The sequence below is a fragment of the Gymnodraco acuticeps genome, unplaced genomic scaffold (assembly GCF_902827175.1).
Source record: "Gymnodraco acuticeps unplaced genomic scaffold, fGymAcu1.1, whole genome shotgun sequence".
Lineage (NCBI taxonomy): Eukaryota > Metazoa > Chordata > Actinopteri > Perciformes > Bathydraconidae > Gymnodraco > Gymnodraco acuticeps.
The window spans coordinates 7,820-27,693 of record NW_022989832.1 but is presented as its reverse complement, the minus strand read 5'-3'; the positions used below and the strand labels follow the sequence as shown (position 1 = coordinate 27,693).

Sequence of the window (19,874 nt, the reverse complement as noted above, 5' to 3'; positions counted from 1 at the left end):
TTTTATATATATTTATACATCTGAGACCTCATGCTATTGCCTAAAAATAGCATGATAGGTGCACTTTAAATGAAAATAACGATGTCTGTAGCGTCCACATAATAAACAGCCTCGGTAAAACACGTTAAAGACTGGCATGCTGTGAGGAAATCTGTGAAATGATAGTCTGCTGCTCTTCTAACATCTATGTGTTCACTCTACTACCCTAGATTACACCATGGTTGTTGTGATAATCTTGCATTTGCTTGTGTACCAATCGTTTTTACCGCTCTCCGTGTTTTGCCCAAGTGACGTCAGCTTGTTTACTCCGATACTATAAGGTAACATTGTAAATGCATGCCTCTTAATCCTAATAGAGTTTTACAGTATTCCTCCTTTTACTAAAGTATACAAGCTGCGTAAATAAAGAGAACATTAAGACACATGTTTGAAAAGCAAAAGCTGTTACCCTCACTGTTTTAAAAGGCACTTTACGGCCGGTATTTAGTATAATTCTTAGGATTTTACGTTATGAAGCGCAAAATAATCTTGAATTCCACCCAGGCATTACAAAATAAAAGTCTAAGGACTACACATGGATAAGAATTATCATCCTTTTCATCTCTAGTGTTATTTGTTCCACTCCTGCCTCGCTACGAATGAAACAAATATCAGCAGATTATCTTAATACCGCGGCTGCGATGTGAGCGGATTACTCACAATCTTTCATCTCAGTTTTGTGTTGTTGCCTCGGTTTAACAGAAGAAAAACAAATGAGCGTTCAAAAGCCACATGCGAGAAAACACACACTGAGGGCTTAAGCTTCAAATTAGATTTTTCCTTTATTACCTTTTTCTTTCCGTTTCTTCAATAGCTCCCGCCTTTTGATTAAAGTTTATATTGTTCTTGTAAAGATCCTGTTTTCTTGGAACAAATGTAATCGTGTTTTCCAGTGGAGTTCCTGGACTCTAACCCTTTCCTTCAGTTTTGTATCTTATCAATTCAAAAAAACATCAATAAATAATGTCAAATGTATGTGAAAAAACATTTAAGAAGCAGGATAGTTAAAATTACAGAGAACAAAAAGAGTAATAATAAATACCAATTAACTAAAATAATAAAATCGTGGCTCTAAATTTAACTTTTCGCAGTGTTTGGTGGAGAAAACGTCACCATTTGACCTGTGTTCTAGTATTATTCCCACATATAAAAGTCAAACATTAAAATAAAGTAAATAACTTTCTGCTGGAATGTGTGACTTTCTTCTCCCTCATTAATTAACTTTCTCAGGTTGTTAGTCAGCCTCACCGCTGCCTGCGACCTTTGACCCTGATAGCCGCTGCACTGTAATTGTCTGAAAGTGTCGGCGTGTCTCAGGCCGGTCAGAGCATATTTGGAGAGGCTGCTGATAATGTCTTATCTGACACACACACACACACACACACACACACACACACACACACACACACACACACACACACACACACACACACACACACACCACACACACACACACACACACACACACACACACACACACACACACACACACACACACACACACACACACACACACACACACACACACACACACACACACACACACACACACAGAGACCCTTCTCTCACACTTTATCTTTAAACATGAAGCTTGCCTTGAACACACACAGTTTCATTGTTAAACATCTTCGTCAAAACACTCACTTTTCTGAATTCCCACCAGCAAATACATGAAGCACACACTCCCACACGTCTCACCAAGTGTCTTATCAATGACGCACACACACACAAACACACACACACACACACACACACACACACACACACACACACACACACACACACACACACACACACACACACACACACACACCACACACACACACACACACACACACACACACACACACACACACACACACACTCCCCATTAGTACCAGTCTCCTGACCGCCCCTCCGGGTCACTGATCACACTCTCTGTGACCTTAAGGTCATGATACTCTCACTCTCACTCCTCTTTCATGTGTTACCTTAGGTACATTTTGATCTATTGGATTTCCCTTCAAATTAACTGTTTCAGATTTTTCTACCTTGTTTGATGACTTGACTCGGATATAAGAAACTACTATAAGTGAAATCATTTTAAGACCTAAATACTTTTCTGAAATAATTTAAAACAATGTAGCCTATGCTTAAGTCTGAATTTTAAGAATTGATGTGATGTGTTACAACCTGCTTCGTTCAAGTAGTGAAGCAGATTGCGGAGCTGCTCGCAAAAGTCAAGTCCATACAATAAAAGATAAGTGTATTAATCAATCAAAATCATGGGGAAGTTGGGTTTCGTGACAGTTGCTATGTTTAAGAATTAAATTAAATCAAATATACAACTAAAATGAGAAGCCGAAGTAAGCATCTGCAATACAAAGATAATATTAAATTAAAACAATATACAAATGTTGAATTAGAGTTAAATAAATAAAAAATATGTATAAATTAACATAATAAGTTTAAGTAACACTGTACAAATTGTAAAAAATGACAAAACATGTATATGAATTTATACAGTGGTGAAAAACTACAACAAGTATGGCAGTATTCATATACTGTAGCTTGCCAGGTTCTTCATTTAACTTAAATAAACAAAATAACTTGATGTGAGTTCCTTTGAGTGAAGTAGCTCTGATACATCATGAGATGACTTAGTAATTGTTTGTTTGTTTATAAAGACATGTATAAAAAACACACTATTTTTGCTTTTTGTATGTAACTTCTCTGTAGAAGCAGTGCTGCAAATGTGTTGGACTTCAATTGCTCCATGTTTTAAGTACTCTGTTAAACCAAGTTGGATATAACTATGTGGGAATACAGTATCTTCTAATGTAATGCAACATGTCCGTCATTTTGGGCAAAAGCTGCCGTCCTCCTCTCTCTCTCACTCACAGAAACACACAGAGATGTAGGACAGTCTTGACAAGCCACTCTTCGTATCACTTGACAAAGTATCAGCGTCTATAGAAGTGTCAGATTTTGGGACTTGCACTTAAGCTTTCCCTCGTAGCCGCTCAGTGCCAAGTCAGGGCTTAGGCTAAATCGATGATGGCTGTGCCAGGAGAGAGAATGAGTGGATATTTCAAACAGCTGCCCCTAAAAAAAAAAAAAAGACAGGCAAACATCATTCAGTGCTGCAGGAATGTGAGGAAGCCGAGTGGTGTTTTTTTTTTTACTCGAAAACCTGATCTGGGTTCTGTAAGAGGATCAAAAGCCAAGTACTACTTTATTTACCATTTTTCATCTCAGTGTTAAAAAAAGTTTGGTTCTATATCATAACAACTTATGAGGCCCTTTTCAAAATGTAAGCGAGGACATATGTTCCTTTTCAGGTTCATAATAGTATTTTGTGCCTCGACTTTGACATGTCTCCATGTGGAAATGTTCAAAAAGCACTGCAGCACCTCTTTTCACCCTCCGTCTGAAACCAAAGCCCAGTCTGCTCTGATTGGTTAGCTGGCCGGCTCTGTTGTGATTGGTCAACCGCTTAGAGATGTCCTGCCCCTTAGACTATCACGTACAATGTGTTGGAGCGCTAGCCAATAGAAGCATGAGTGTTACATAGTGATATCACTAAGTAAAGTAAACAAAGGAGTCCAATGGAGGTGTTTCAGGCCGGCGGGGGAGAGTGTGGGAGAGAAACTCCCTCTGGAGGGAACACAGGGTTTTTAGCCTTTCCAGACCGTTTACATGCACAAAAACCTATATAACATACAATAAATAGGAAAACCCCAAAAAGCATAATAGAGCCACTTCAAGGTAAGTACCTCACAATTGTACAATACTTTAGTAAATCTGTTGACATCACATCATCTAATACAAATGCATGTTTTCAATCCATTTAATACATGTTTATATCTGTCTTTGGTTGCGTGGGATAAAAAAACTTTCCAGCGACCTTGGTTTTGCTTCAACTGTTGCTTAATGTACTTTGCATGACTTGATCTGATAAATACTGACTCACCCTTGTTTTTGGAAGGAAACCTGATGGCACCATGTGGCCTTCTGTGTAATGGATGCCAAATCCTGCTGACAGGCAGAAAAGGTATTTCAGCTGTGTGGCTCAGATGTGACTCAGGATATAATGTTCGTTGCTTCTGAGATAAGGGGCAAGTTGATGGAAATCAGATTATTGCAACAGCCATAAAACGTTCTAATTTGTTTTGCGATGGGAACATTTAATGATACGTTTTGGACTTTTTCTGAACTTTGTCTGAGTTTTGATACACTGAGAAGAGTGTATGCCTTGTTTGGTCCCAGACAAAGCAGAATTTTAGGCCAAGCTAACAGGTCAAAGTCATGTTAATCAAGCAAATACAGTCAGTACCGTAAACTACTGTGATACCCTACTAGCTGACAATGTTCTTTATATCCCTTCTACTTGGAAAATAACATTTATGTTAGTGAGGCCTTGTCTTGCTTTGAGGCTTTACGAAACACGTGTTTGCTGTAACGTTATAACTTTGAGAAGTTGAAAATACTGTTATATATTTTTTTTAAATAAAATAATACTTTGTACCTATTTATTTGGTTTTGGAAATAAACCTTTAACTGTAGTTGTTGTGGGAAAACTTACAGAGGTACAGAGGTAATACAGAGGTATTACAACTAAAAACCACAGAATCAGAACAGTACTAACATTTCAAAGATTATGCTTCAGGAGGTATTTGTACATATTATGGAATATGTACAAATAGTCAGTGGGCTTAGTAAGAAACGTTTACCAGTACAATTATTTAATGTGGAGTTCTACAGGGTTTGATCCTAGGCCCACTACTTTTTCACAGAGGAAAAATCACTAGCTTAGAAATCAAAGGCATCATTATTTTTCTTTCCAGGTGATGATTTGTTAGTATGATATATCCTTACTTTGCTAACTGTAATACAAGTTATTAAAGGTGGGGTAGGTAAGTTTGAGAAACCGGCTCGAGATACACTTGTTGTTATATTCCATGGAATGCTCTTAACATCCCGATAGCAATGAATATCTGAAGTGCTTTGACAAAGAATCCATAAACAATGTCATCTGTGGAAGCCGTAGTACTGTAAAAAGCACGACCAATTATTTTAGCCGGCCCGGCTAAAATAACTGCCTGTCAGCCTTCCATCTCGTGCACAAATGTATCTCGTGCCCTCATTGGTCATGTGCGCGTTCGTGTGTGTTGGAGGAGGGGTTCTGTAAGGAAGTGGCAGATTTTTTCCTGTTGTGTATTTTCAAATTCTAGCGCACTCGAGCTGGTTTCTCCAAAATTACCTACCCCACCTTTAAACTGTATTTTCTCCAGGAAGTTTTACAGTACCTTCGTTAATTTTCTTCATATTTAAAATAGTTAAAAAATGTATACCTTTCTATATTCATACATACGTATGCTTGATTAGTGGTCTATGTGAAATAATCTTCTGTCCAGTTCATATATTATTTTTTCTAAGTGTAAAACAGAGAGCAGATTCCCCTGTGTATTTGTCTTGGGATTTCGCAGGAATACTAATGATCTAGTTTATTGTTTTTTCCAGCAATACAAAAAAAAAGCTATTGGCCAAGCTCATGATGCAGTAGCTGTGATTTGCTGGTGTTTACCCGCTCTTGAAATTTACCACCACAGCTGGACGATGGTTATGTTGGGGTTGTTGTTGTTTTTTAAATCGCCTTCTTGGTAATCACAGAAATTATCATAATCCAAGTCCTCAAAGAAGGCGTTTTTGGCCGGCATAGTCCATTTCACTCCTCAATCAAAAGCCTGATGATTAGGTCCATTGGGAGGTGTAACTGGCAAGGCCACTGCAGAGCCAGGCTCGATGACTGTGTGTGTCAGTGTGTGTCAGTGTGTGTGTGTGTGTGTGTGTGTGTGTGTGTGTGTGTGTGTGTGTGTGTGTCTGTTTGTGAGCACAAATGCTTGGTCAAGGTCTCACAGTGTGAAATCGAGAAGGCAGTCTGGATCAGTGCCAAGTGGTGAGATCTTATCGGAGGTACCATGACTTGATATATCTCTTTACAATGTAAGTTTTTTGTGTGTGTTGCTATGTACATGTGTGTGAGGAGTAATGAGGTGCTGAGATATGTGTTTTAGAGCTATGAGGGTGATTCACTTTGGGTGGATTATTTATGAAGGAAATGAAGGGCTAAGGGGTGTGTGGGACTTTGTATCTATGCACATTTCTGCATGTTTTTGTGATGTTGGGATCTATGATGTAATCTAAAATGCATTCACACAATCACCTACAGTCTATATTTTTCATTGCATGTGTGTATCTGTTTTCCATGCATTTGTGTTTTTAAGATATATAGCTCCGAATTTATTGTAAGAAAAGAGTGGGTACATGCAGGGGCGGTTCTAGGGGGGGCAGAGGGGCCAGTACCCTCCTAACACTGACCTCTGACCCCCCTGTGACCCCCCTAACAATGAAAAGTGTTTTTGTTTTTTTTAAATGTATATTTTCTGGTACTCGGTTTGCCAAAAACCGCAGGATTTTGTTGCTGTAATGTGAGATTGCGCAGACACCCTTATGTAAAGTAGAGATGTAACTGTTCATTGCCTTTATTTTTATATAAATATGGTGTGAGTGCAAACATTGCACTATAACTTAAGCTGAAGCTAACAGTAATAACTATAAGATCTATCGGAAATAAATAAGTGTACTGAAACAAATACCAATAACTGGATTGCATTGTTTTCTTATGCGCAATTACTTCATACTGTCTAGTTCTCTTTTTCGTCCTGCCTTTATTGTGCCCCCCTCAGAAAATAACTGGCCCCCCAGTGGCCCCCCCAGTCAAATTGGTCTAGAACCGCCACTGGGTACACGTAAAAGAAAAGGAGGTACTGAAATATCAATCAGGCACTAACACTTGAACACTTGAAAATACCCCGACCTAATAGATATTTGTATACAATTATCTTCAGAGCAAACTGTAATGTAAAGTGCATCGGTGGCATTATGGAACATGTTACAAATTGCACCATGGAAAGATGGAGTATGAAAAGGGTAAATATCATTGATAAGAAGTGGAAATAAATACTCAGGCTTGAGGCTTCAGGCTTGAGTTTGACATTTTGTCCGCAGCCATATTGTTTTTTTTCAATCACACTACAATGCTACGCTAAAAAATACATGCTTAAGCGACTAAACGTTAAATGCAATAAACTTAAAGCGCACTGATGATCGGTAAGCTATAAGATTAAATAGGTCAAACCCAAACAGTACAACAACGTTCTACTCCAAATGTGGCCATATGTAAAACAAAGAAATATATAGACATCATGCTTTATTGAAGCTCAGATCAGACTTATTTTTGCAACAGAAGAGTTTCCCCTGCTGGCCGTTGGAAGGAATGCAAGCTTATCACACTTCTGCATTGGTTTTACTTTTCAGACCCTGAGGTAGGCCAGTAGGCCTCTCTTGTTAAAAATTAAACCTGTAACCTCACACAGCAAGAAGCAGATCAGATACAAAACGAAAGGATAACAGTGCATTGAGTTTGTGTAAGCTAAAACATACGCAAACATTTGTGAATGTAGCTTGTAAACAATATATGTTTCATTGCATGCGTAAGTGCATAATAACAGCATACATGTAAGCACAGTACTTTGTAGCTTTGAGGCCCAATGTAAGCCAGCATGTAGCTTCTTTTGCTCTCAGCCCACCACAGCAGGCTAATGGATCACTGTCAGTGTCTCCTGTAATTACTGAGATATGACTGTGTCATTATAGAAATACCTCCCCTCCTCCATCATTCCATTGCCATTAGATCCACGTGTGTGCATGTGTGGGTGCTTCTGCTACAGCGAGTGCATAGACTTTAAACTATACGTTTTGCATGTAAAACTGCACGTTTAAGGCAGACAAATGTAAAGGCAGTTATCTGTAATATATTCAAGCTTTTGGGAGCTTCACCCAAGGCTGTGAAAGGATTTTGGGTTAGCTTTGTGTGAAAAAACAAAGACACACCCCTGTGCTAGCTAACATCTGTTTCACTAGCTTCTGTAACTTAGTAGGTTTTCTAAGAAGGTTTGCTTTGTCACTCATTCTACCATAAGTTTCCTCTTGATGTTATAAGATGTTTATGTGTATATACTTTGGGAAATAATGAAAAAGCCACTTTGGACATGCAGCTATTAAAGCTACAAGCTACTTGTTTGATGAAAGTAGCTAGCAACACTACCAGCTAGTCAGAAAAAATATAGCTTAAAGGTAGGGTAGGTAATTCACTTCAGAAACACTTTTTGTTATATTCCATGGAATGCTCTTAACATCCCGATAGCAATGAATACATTAAATGCTTTGACAATAAATACGTAAAAAAACGTCATCTGTGGAAGCCGTGGCGCTGTATAAAGCACGATGGCTAAAATAACTGGATGGCCTGTCAGCGTTCCATCTGTGCATAAACTTATCTTGTGCCCTCATTGGTCATGTGCGCGTTCGTATGTGTTGGAGGAGGGGCTCTGTAAGGAAGTCTGAAGGAAGAGGCAGATTTTTTTTCGGCTGCGTATTTTCGAATTCTAGCGCGCTTGAGCTGGTTTCTCCATTCTTACCTACCCTACCTTTAACACACTGAAGCTATCTCAAAGAAATACCCAGCTGAATTCCTTGCCACGTGTGTTTTTCAAATAGTTTAATCAGGATAGGCTATGGAGCAACAGACTTGGGTTGTCTCTGTCATTTGGAATTTGGAATTTCTTCTTACTGCGGGAGAAAATAAAATCCACTACAAAGCTACTTGGTGGGAAACTAATGGCGCATTTCCACTACAGCGCGGAACGCGGTTTAAGTGTGCCGTGCCGTGCACGGACCGTTTTTGGTTGTGTTTCCACTTGGCGTAGTTCCAGCTAGCGGGTACTTTTTCACAGTTTTTCTGGCTCTCCAAAATCGAGGTTCTTTCCGGGCCAACAACCTGGCTGAGTACAACAAAATGAACATATTTTACAGTGATGTAATTGTAATACACGTTTCCAAATGATGCCGGAGTAACAACATACTGATACCGGTTAGTAAAAACCATGAATTAATGCTTTGACAAGTCTGCAGACAGACGGCTGGCGAAAAACCTTTTAAAATGCGTGTTTTCTGAATGGAGATTGTCAAAGGCTAACGTTGTATATGCTCCGACCGTCCACACTCACAACAACGGCCTACAGACAGTCTGTGGTTTGTACTTGTTTAACTTTTGTCTAGTTTCTGAACAGATATGAGGAGCTGTGAGCTTGAGTGCTAACAGCTAACGGCTGATGTTGGTTTTGTGTTTCGCATTGAAGATAACGTCACGGCTCCGCCTACACTGCGTAACTATAGATACTACCCCAGTTCCTAAACTGTAATGGAAACGCAGCATAAAGTGAGCCTGGCCTAACAAGGCCTAACGAGGCCTAGCCATACCGTACTAAGCCGAGCGAGGCCCTGCAGTGGAAAAGCGCCATAAGCTAGCTACTGGGGATTGTAGAAACGGTATACATTGAACATCTCTTCTTTAAAAAAAGAAAAATATTGCTATCCCCATCCAATCTCCTTATATTCTTTGAGTTTCAGCTGGTTATAGAGAGGATTGAAATATAGCTGTTTTTTTTTTGTATTTTCCCCATTGTACAGACCAATTTATTTGAAAGATATTCCCAATGTTGCTCAACAGAAACCGTTTAGACTACTGAAGAACGTACAGGATTACATAATAGCCTGCAAATATCTTTGTTGTATTTTCGTCTTTTTCCATTATCTGGAGTTACAGAGAGGGGGGAACTTACTAAATCTACTCAATTACGTAGCGTTCCCTTCACAAAAATGAATAGGAGTTTTCCATTGGATTTTGAGATATCACAGTAAATACATCGTATTAAATGTTTTTGTTTATTACCATTTTGATATGGCAGACTAATGTTAATGTGACAATACCAGTAGTCCTTAGTCAAGAGATAAAACTAATTACATTTTAGGATCTGAAGCAAATTGATTTGATATGTTCTTACTGAAATGCTCATTTGGCACTTTAGTTAGAGTCTTCTTACCTTGTTATACATACATGCTTTTACTTCGGAGTGTTTCTCAAAGAACAGGATATTTTATGACAGTTTCACACTTTGCAATCTCATCATTTAGCTAGAGGAGCTTTTTCATCCATCCAAGCTTTGGAAGTACTCCAACTAAAGGTCACCTAATATTTTCTTTGAAGAAATTAACACTTCTGGAACCCTTGACGTTTCTTTACAGATGACAAAGATCAAAATAAAGGAAAACAGATGCAGGTATAAGAAAATTGCTGCTTTGAGAAAACACCATGACAGGGTAAAGGAAATCTTGATATATTAAGAATATATACATTCCTATTCCCACAGAAACCTACGGCTGTGGTTTTAAAAGCCCACTCAACACATACCACAGTCTTTACATCTCACTTTACGTCCTCTCACACTCACTCAAATTCACCTCTACACAAACACACTCCACATAATGAATGAATATAGACTAGCATTAAGTGATTTATTGGGCTGTTATTGGCCTTTTATTAAATCCTGATTGATGGCTCTGAATACTTGGAAGTACTTTGCATGAAAGTGAGAAAATATGAAGTTGGATGTTTGAAGACACAAGCATCAAAACAAAAGGAAAGTGTTGTTATGAGTCTACAAAAGCATGGATATTTGTATCATAGTTCCCAGTTCTGTTCTGGCTTTAGAGATTGCGCCACTAACTTGTAACACTGATGCTATTTCAGTCATGGTTGGCAGTGTAATGAGTGTGTCCTGCTGCCAGAGATCTTTTATTGTCCAAGCTCCAACACATACGAGTGCAGTGAGACAAAACCCAGAATCAGAATGGGAATCATGTTTTGGACGCTGACTTGAATCTTTAAAGTCATGTTGTAATCTTTGGATTTTTAGTACAAACTGTTTCTGAGAAGTGAGTCGTGAAGCTCCTCGCTCTCTGCCAGAGCCTCTCTGTTGATCATTTGTTGATCTCTTTCTCGGTTTGTATCTCACTCAATCACTCCCTCCACTCACTCACTCGCTCTCACACACTCCATCATCCTCTTTGTTTACGTTCATATTCTCACACACATCGAATTTGTCTTTCTCTCAAGCATGGCAAACGTTTTTTTTATTAGATTCCTTTCTGTGTATGTTTAAGCCTGATCACCAAAATGCATAAAACAGAATAACAAAACAATTTCACTTGTTTACAATACATTTTGACGCGTTATGCTTATAATTTCAAGCCACAGCAGTATTAGACACTTAGAGCAAATGTTCATGCATAAGAAATAAAGTAGTAGAAAGAGGTAGAACGTACAAATAGGAAGGTGGTAAGAATGGATGGATCAAACAATAGGATTTCCAAAGTTGAAGTTAATGTCCGTCAGCCATTCTCCCTTTGGCTTTCGCACATCTTCTTCCTGCATTTGCACCGTGATGGTGTTTTCTAGCCACCCATTGGTTCTTGGTGTGTGTCCATACCACTGTAACTTTGACGGTCTAGCCATTTCTGTATTTTAAGCCAAACCAAACCATCATCTGTTCCTAAATTTAACCAATTTGCAATGTTATCCACGTCATAGGATCTCATTAAAGACTAACTAGAACCTACTAAGAGTCCCACAGAGTAGACACTTTTGGACACATTTGACCAATGTTTTTCCAGGACTGACAGAGCAAGCACCGGACAGATGGCTAGCCATGCATGGCTAGAATGGGACTCATATCCTCATATCCCTCTATTTCACTTCCTGTTTCTAAAGTGCTGATTTTGGGTATAAAGCTTAAAAAAATTATTGATACAAAATTAAAAAGGAGGGGACTGAGCTCATGCGGGACCCGGCAGCTACTGTCTAAACTAAATGCTGCCGTGATGAAACGCCATATCATGGATTATCAAGGATCTGAAACAGTCTGGAGCTCAAAGGCTTTCTCTCTTGCCGGTTATACCACAAGGTGAGTTCCTTTTCCTTCCTACTTCTTCACACACATGCTCTCCAGTACAGGTTAGCTCTGAGTGTTAGCGATGCTAATGTAAACACCGACCATATTACGTCCAAAACAGTCGGGCATTGTTTCTGATAGCAACGTTTCTGATTGGGCCGTGGGTCCACAATTCAGATATTACGTCATATCGGACGCAAATCTGGATCAGCTCCGTTGTTCCCCGTTTTTAGAGATTTGGGTACGGAGGAAAAGAGAGAGGGTTTTATTTTCTGACGCTACGTGAGTTCCCTGACGCACCGGGGACACATTTATGTATAAAATACATCAACAAGTGCATTTTGCATGATAGGTCCCCTTTAAACAAACACACCCACACTTATATTCATTATAAATTCAGTGGTTTGTTGAGTACGTTTTTGGGTATAAATATCATGGATTCAAGCCTTTTTGGTAAATGTATGCTGTGTCCTTAAGTGTGTATATAAAGTGTAGTAGGGGTGTTTTGTGTTTGTTTTGCATGTCATAAGTACCACAGTTTCACACTCGGCTCCCCCACATTGTCTCTGCATATAACACTACATACCCCACTAATAGAAACAGCTATTCATTAGTTTATAAATCCAGGTCTGCCATTTTTAGATAATCCAAATAGTTTTAAATGGACCACAAATCACCAAATCTAGAGTTATTATTGGACAGCAATAACATTTAGCACCAAAATCTCCTCCTGACAGCGGCCTTAACCAGCCGAAGTGATTTAGCGGCACACCGATGATCTTCAGTGAGGATGGGAACGCTGACATTCAGGAATGCTAAGCAGCTCCTGATTGCTGAAATAAACAGTTTTCTTAAAGTGTGCCGTTATAATGAATTACACTGCATTAATACAAAGCAGCGAATCATTAGCAGCTCCTTTAAGTGCTTGCTAATCATATTTTATCTTTGTTTAGCAAGGAAAGATGTGCTGAAGAATCAAGAAGCTCTGGTTAATTACAAACAGTACAGTTACATCTGGGAGGAAAGGTGTTTTTACTACAAACACTGAGGTCGTTAGCCAAAACTCCACCAGTTAATGACCATTTACCACAAAAAAATGTTTTGAAAGGAACCAAAAATGTGTAAAATGTTCTGATAATTAAAGTGTGTCTTTCTGTATTCAATCATTTCATATTTGAGTTGTATTTTTGGTACCTTTTATCTTTCTAAATGATGATTTAGACTAAACTAAAGCTTAAAATTGGGTAATTAAATGCAATATTTTGACCTTTTTGATACACTAAATCGAACATTTGATGTATCAGGTATACATTGCTTATTTCTGTGCATCTTCAATACACCCTGAATAGGCAAAACAGTCTCTTTTGCTAATTGGTGATATTTCTTCATCACATATTTTCACAATAGGTCTTTCGGACTGATATCCTGCACATATTTTATCCCTCAGAATAATTAGCATATTGTTATTGAGCATACGTATATGTATTTGTATATTTTATTAGTTTTATTCAATTTAGTAATTGATGTTATAATAGTTATATATGTGCTCCCTTTCTACAACTTAACTCCTCTTACTGTGTAAATGCATCCTTATAAACCAAAGCACATTCCCTGTATGTATAACCCGTTAATATTGAGTCCGTGGGATAACAACCACATGTAGATCCCCCCCAAAAAGGGACACGTCCATCCTGTTTGAATCCTCCGCTGTGCGTTTTGACCATACTCTGTTATAATAAAGGTTGTGACAGAGCTCAGATGTGGACACTGCCCACTCCTCGCGCCAGCCTCACAGCCGGCGGGAGTTTGCGTGCGCAGTTGTGTCCCTCTCATGCATCGCAAGCGCACAGAGGGCGCACGGTGTCAGTTAGCTCGCGCCTCTCGTAGCGGTCGGTCGCTGCTTCATGGTTGCGTCTCGCAGCAGGAATTTTGGGAGTGGAAATTCCGCTGTTATACTTTCACGACTCGCTTCGTATTCTGACATTTCTGCTTTGAACACAGAGAGAGAAAGAGGTGGAGAGAGAAATACGGAGTGAAATCTGCAGAGCTTATCCTCCGATGTTCCGCTTGCTTTTCACTGAAAACCGGTTAACTACTGATTGCTCCTTCTTTCATTTTCCACTTGGAAGTATCGATCCTGTTTTCCCAAGGTTTGATGAAGAATCGCAAACTGCCACTTCTGGATTTTCCCTGTTTCGATTTTTAATCTTCCCTGCTTTTTGGATTATATTTTATATTTAGATGGCAAGTTGTCCCCTGACAGACACGGGGATTTGGTGCTGAAGCTCGCAGGATGCTGAGGAGCCGACAACAACCACATCTCTTACTTTGAGACAATCTGCGCGTATTTGTGTCGCTTTTGGACGTAAACCCCCCCTCTGGACGTTTCCCCCCTCCCGTTTGCCTTTATTTTTCCTTGACATCATGTCTGTTGTGTACAATCTAAGGATGCGTAGTGGATTGCTATTGTTCATTTTCTCCCAAGTCACCCTGGTTGCTTCGTTGACTCAGACTGGTAGGTGTTGACTGCTTGTATGAATACATGTGGCTTGACAACAGGCTGATTCATTTTTGCATCATTTTTCACCATTGTTGCCTCTCACCTGTTTATGCCTGGGCTTCTCCCTGTGAGAGCACGTCTGCAGGGGATCAACTTAGTCACATAAATACTGTGTTTAGTCTGCTATAATTACCCTAATAGAGGAACCATACTTAAGGATATTATAGAAAATCCACCGATTGTTAGAATATTAGCGATACAAAAAGACCCTTAAAAGTACCTTACAATGAATGCAAACTGACAATGTACCATCACAGACACACCTTTGTTAATATTTCCACATTATAGTGGAAATAAAAACAGATTCTTGATGGTTTGTTCGCGCTTCATCCATTCAGAGATGAATTTTGGAGCTTTTGCGCGCTGAAGCTTGAGCTTGAGCTCAGGCTGCGAGTAATTTCATAAATTATTCATTTAGAAAATTACATTTTATCATGCTGCCTGTTTGCAGGGGAAGAATAATGCAGACTTCACCTATACAGGCACAGCGTATGGCAAGGATGGCACCTTTTTTCTAAATGAATATAATGGGGTGTTTTAACACCTTGTTGAGGCTTGATATAAATCAGATTGTGTGGAGGTGCAGGATGTCAACATATGTTTGTGGATTTATGGAGATCCCAAGCTTCCTAAACCCTAAATCTGAGTGCAAATCAGTGCGTTAAATAGTCAATTTCCTTCTCCTAACTTAACTTTCTCCCCTCTCTCTCGCAGATAAATGCGGGGGGACTATAGAGATCCACACCCCGGACTACCTGACCTCCCCCGGATATCCAGGCGCGTACCCGCCGTCCCAGCAGTGCGTGTGGGTGATCTCAGCCCCGGAGACCGGGCAGAAGATCCTCATCAACTTCAATCCGCATTTTGATCTGGAGGACAGAGACTGCAAGTAAGATTTCACTCCTCACTCTCTCTCTCTCTTCTCTATTAATCTCCCACCCTTCCCTTTACTCCTCAATCCTGCCTGGATACAGCGTGAAACTCTGCCACCTATTGGTCAAGGATTAAAACATCTGCTCCCAGGGAACAGGGTTTTTGAGATATGGCTCTCAAGAAATGGGGTTTGATGGGTTTTGTAATCCATACTTAATCAGGAGGCATGGCTTTGTGTCTCTGCTTGGGGTTGTTGGCAGTGCTTTTAGAGGAGAGTAAATCCCAGCCAAACTCTGCGTGCATACGCTTTCTTTGTATTGATGGAGTTCAGTTTGCTCATTGCAGGAATAGAGAAATGGTGTTTACTTTTCATCTAGAGACAGGCGGAGTCTACCTGTTTGTATTTGGAGGAGGAATCGAGTTCGTGCGGCTCTTTTGTTAGAAGGAATACAACGTTGAGGATCTAATTTAGTTTTGCAAATTGTTGGAAGTGCTGCCATCAGGTTTTTGTGAGTCTGAGGATTTTGGAAACATAAGCTGAGGTTTTTTGTCTGGAGCAATCATCTTTTCACACATTGTGCTTGTTCATCGACTTTTATATGTGAAGCAGAAGGTTTTTAAATCAATTTCCACAAAAAGAATCGCTAACAATTACCAAATTCACTTTTTCTGCTCGTCCAACATAAAGACTGCTTTTCATTGTCTTCTATAGTTTCCTTCCTATAACATAAGATGTACTTTATTAAGCCTACTTTGGGAAATGGTTTGGTTACAGAAGCATGTATACAAGGCATTGCAAATTAAATAAAAACAATATATTAATAGATATGAGTATCTATAGAGTGCACACAAATACAGAATAAAGTAGAATACACTACGATAGACTAACCTACAATTATAAGAATCTATCAACATAGGACATATAACGTTATAACGTGTGCAAAGTGTGGCATTTGTTCATTAAAATGGCATTAGTTTTGAGTCTTTTGGTCAAACAAAATAGATTTGATATGAGTTTAGACTCTGGAAACTTTTATTTGTGTCTTTTTCCTTCCAGACAATACATTAATTGGATGTGCAAATTGTTATCAGATTATAATAAAAGTGAATCATATGTTGTTCCTCTCTGCACTGGCAAGACAGGGAGCAGTTTGGTTTTAAAACTTTCTTAAGTGACATTTATTTTCCACACAGACAACACAAATCATTCCTGCACATTCTGTTTCCTGGGCATAACTCCACTAAACCTGTAAACAAGCACACACACACACACACACACACACACACACACACACACACACACACACACACACACACACACACACACACACACACACACACACACACACACACACACACACAGCCTTGTACCGCCTCTCTTTGACCCGGGAGACACACTCTCGATTGTGTGCATCCACACAGCAGCCCATGTGTTGCTCTCTTCCATAAATAAGCCTGTTTTTATGTCGGCTCCTCTGTCTTTTTTAAAAGCTCCATAAACGGCTCCTGTGTAAATCACGGCCGGCTGCACAGCGCTGTCCCACAGATGGCTCCTCCAATACTATTGGATCACGTTTCACCACAGAGGGACTCGTAAAGCACGAGGACAGTTAGTGAATATTGTGTGTCCTTTTTTGTGGATCACACACCTTTCTCCGTGTTGTATGCTTTTCTCCAGGAACACCTCATTCTGCAAAGACCTTATTTTGTGTAACCCAGGGAGCAATATAAGTATGTAATAATGCAGTTTAAGTACTTAATGAAATCTAATAAATCTGTGTAATAAAACTTTAGTCAGTGGTTAGGCCCTTAGTACTCGACCAGCCGAGTATTATTGTCTGCTTAAATTACTTTTCCATAGGTTAATGCGCTGTGTTAAGGCAGTTGTAAAATAATGTGGTTTAATCACGGTTTAATGTGTGCTTAACATTTTAGTGATATCTTCTTACATCCTGTAGGAACAGATCGGCGTCTCGCATCAGACTGAGTACCAGAGGAAGGTTTTGAGCAGGGTTAAGAGAGGGTTATCTGTTACAATTACTAATTACCTGTAAAACTTTATCAGGATGTACCTGAGGACAAATGTTTTCTCCTAAACGTCTTGCGTTCTTTTTTTCAGGGTTACATTGTTTTGTTGTCTTACATAATACACTTAAAGGGGCCCTATTATGCAAATGTTCTGATTCATATCAGTATGTAGTGTCTCTACTTTAAAGAGTCCTCTCCTGCTGATGTTCAGGTGTATATCAGTATGTAGTGTCTCTACTTTAAAGAGTGCTCTCCTGCTGATGTTCAGGTGTATATCAGTATGTAGTGACTCTACTTTAAAGAGTCCTCTCCTGCTGATGTTCAGGTGTATATCAGTATGTAGTGACTCTACTTTAAAGAGTCCTCTCCTGCTGATGTTCAGGTGTATATCAGTATGTAGTGTCTCTACTTTAAAGAGTCCTCTCCTGCTGATGTTCAGGTGTATATCAGTATGTAGTGTCTCTACTTTAAAGAGTCCTCTCCTGCTGATGTTCAGGTGTATATCAGTATGTAGTGTCTCTACTTTAAAGAGTCCTCTCCTGCTGATGTTCCGGTGTATATCAGTATGTAGTGACTCTACTTTAAAGAGTCCTCTCCTGCTGATGTTCAGGTGTATATCAGTATGTAGTGTCTCTACTTTAAAGAGTCCTCTCCTGCTGATGTTCAGGTGTATATCAGTATGTAGTGTCTCTACTTTAAAGAGTCCTCTCCTGCTGATGTTCAGGTGTATATCAGTATGTAGTGTCTCTACTTTAAAGAGTCCTCTGCTGCTGATGTTCAGGTGTATATCAGTATGTAGTGTCTCTACTTTAAAGAGTTCTCTCCTGCTGATGTTCAGGTGTATATCAGTATGTAGTGTCTCTACTTTAAAGAGTCCTCTCCTGCTGATGTTCAGGTGTATATCAGTATGTAGAGTCTCTACTTTAAAGAGTCCTCTCCTGCTGATGTTCAGGTGTATATCAGTATGTAGTGTCTCTACTTTAAAGAGTCCTCTCCTGCTGATGTTCAGGTGTATATCAGTATGTAGTGTCTCTACTTTAAAGAGTCCTCTCCTGCTGATGTTCAGGTGTATATCAGTATGTAGTGTCTCTACATGTCTCCATGCTTTAATGTTCAAAAAGCTCTGTATTGTTCTCATACTGCCTGTGTTGCAGCACCTCTTTTCACCCTCTGTCTGAAACCAGAGCCCAGTCTGCTCTGATTGGTTAGCTGGCCTGCTCTGTTGTGATTGGTCAACCAGCTTAGAGAAGTCCCGCCCCTTAACCTATCACATACAATGTGTTGGAGCGCTAGCCAATTGAAGCGTAATTGTTATATAGTGATGTCACTATGTTCCGGATGTAAACAAAGGAGTCAAATGGAGGATTTTAGCCTTTGCAGACTATTTACATGCGCAAAAACCTATTTACAGTAACACACTACAAGAAAGGAAAACCCCCCAAAAATCTTGATAAGGCCTCTTCAAGGTTGACGCCCTCTTACTGCCACAGGATTCAAACCTGTGACAGTCCGACAGCCACCTCAACATGTCATGTTTCTGTCTTCTTAGGGGTCTCCGTTTTGCTCGATTGCTTTCATTATTTGTTGTGTGAGTTTATGTTGGACGATGATGGGGTGTAGCTCATAGCTCTCTGACTTGGCAGGAGCACTGTTGTTTTTGGGAGCGAGTCAAATGTTCGAAATATGCCCATTGAGGCTGGGTGGGTGGAGGGGGGGGTGGGTCTTAAGCCTTTTGCTGTCCTGAGATGATATTTAGGAGTTTGATTTCACTGTTTGATGCCAACGTCAGCTCTGAGATATGATCAGTCAGTGAGGATGTGACTGGAAACAGTGACTTAGAATAAAGTGGAGAATCAAGTGTTATCATTAATTGAGGTTGTTGTTGACATGAGACTGCATCTGCTCTGCTGAAGTGTCCATGAGCAAATCCTTAATCTCCATCCGTCCAAGATCTGACCTCTGACCTCTGATGACGCTACAGAGAGGAGTGACAGAACTAGGAATTTGTTCTGTAGGAATGTGTAGCATAGTCAATCTAAAACAACTTGTTTAATTGTCAATCAACAGTTTTAACAGTCAATAAACAGTTTGTTAGCCAAAATATCAAGACTCCACATACTGTAGGTCCAGCCGGTCAAATGTGAGGATTTTCTCAGTTTTACAGTTTTACATTATTGCAAATCTGGTGGTTGTGTGGACTGTATGTTGGACAATACATTTAAATAACCGATAAAGTAATTGGTATTTTAATCGACAATGAACGTTTTTATACAACAGTCGAAAATCCCAAACAAATGCCATTAAAAATCATAAAAATGACGTTAATGACTACCAAATAATCTCAATATGTGTGAAACGTTAAATGTACTGAATCCACTGATTGTTTCTTGACTTAATTAAACACAATTCTAAAGAACAACATTGTTTATTTAGCTTTTATCCAGTAACAGCTTATCTTGTAGGCTTTAGTGTCTTTTGGG

At 39.5% G+C, this 19,874-nt stretch overlaps 1 protein-coding gene across 1 annotated transcript; it reads left to right on the top strand.

Annotated features, from left to right (window-relative positions):
• Positions 1–13,757: 13,757 nt before the first annotated feature.
• LOC117558581 (neuropilin-1a-like) lies at positions 13,758–17,406 on the top strand. Its single transcript, XM_034234843.1, has 2 exons — positions 13,758–14,448; positions 15,208–17,406. The coding sequence occupies exons 1-2, from the start codon at positions 14,358–14,360 to the stop codon at positions 15,384–15,386; spliced, it is 270 nt and encodes an 89-aa protein (XP_034090734.1). The 5' UTR covers positions 13,758–14,357; the 3' UTR covers positions 15,387–17,406.
• The last annotated feature ends 2,468 nt before the right edge of the window (positions 17,407–19,874 follow it).

What these genes read in the sequence shown, in the direction of transcription:
- LOC117558581 (XM_034234843.1), top strand. Translation starts at nt 14,358, where the DNA reads ATGTCTGTTGTGTACAATCTAAGGATGCGTAGTGGATTGCTATTGTTC. An exon ending in TGCTTCGTTGACTCAGACTG is followed by an intron (nt 14,449 to 15,207) that starts GTAGGTGTTGAC and finishes TCTCTCTCGCAG; the next exon opens with ATAAATGCGGGGGGACTATA.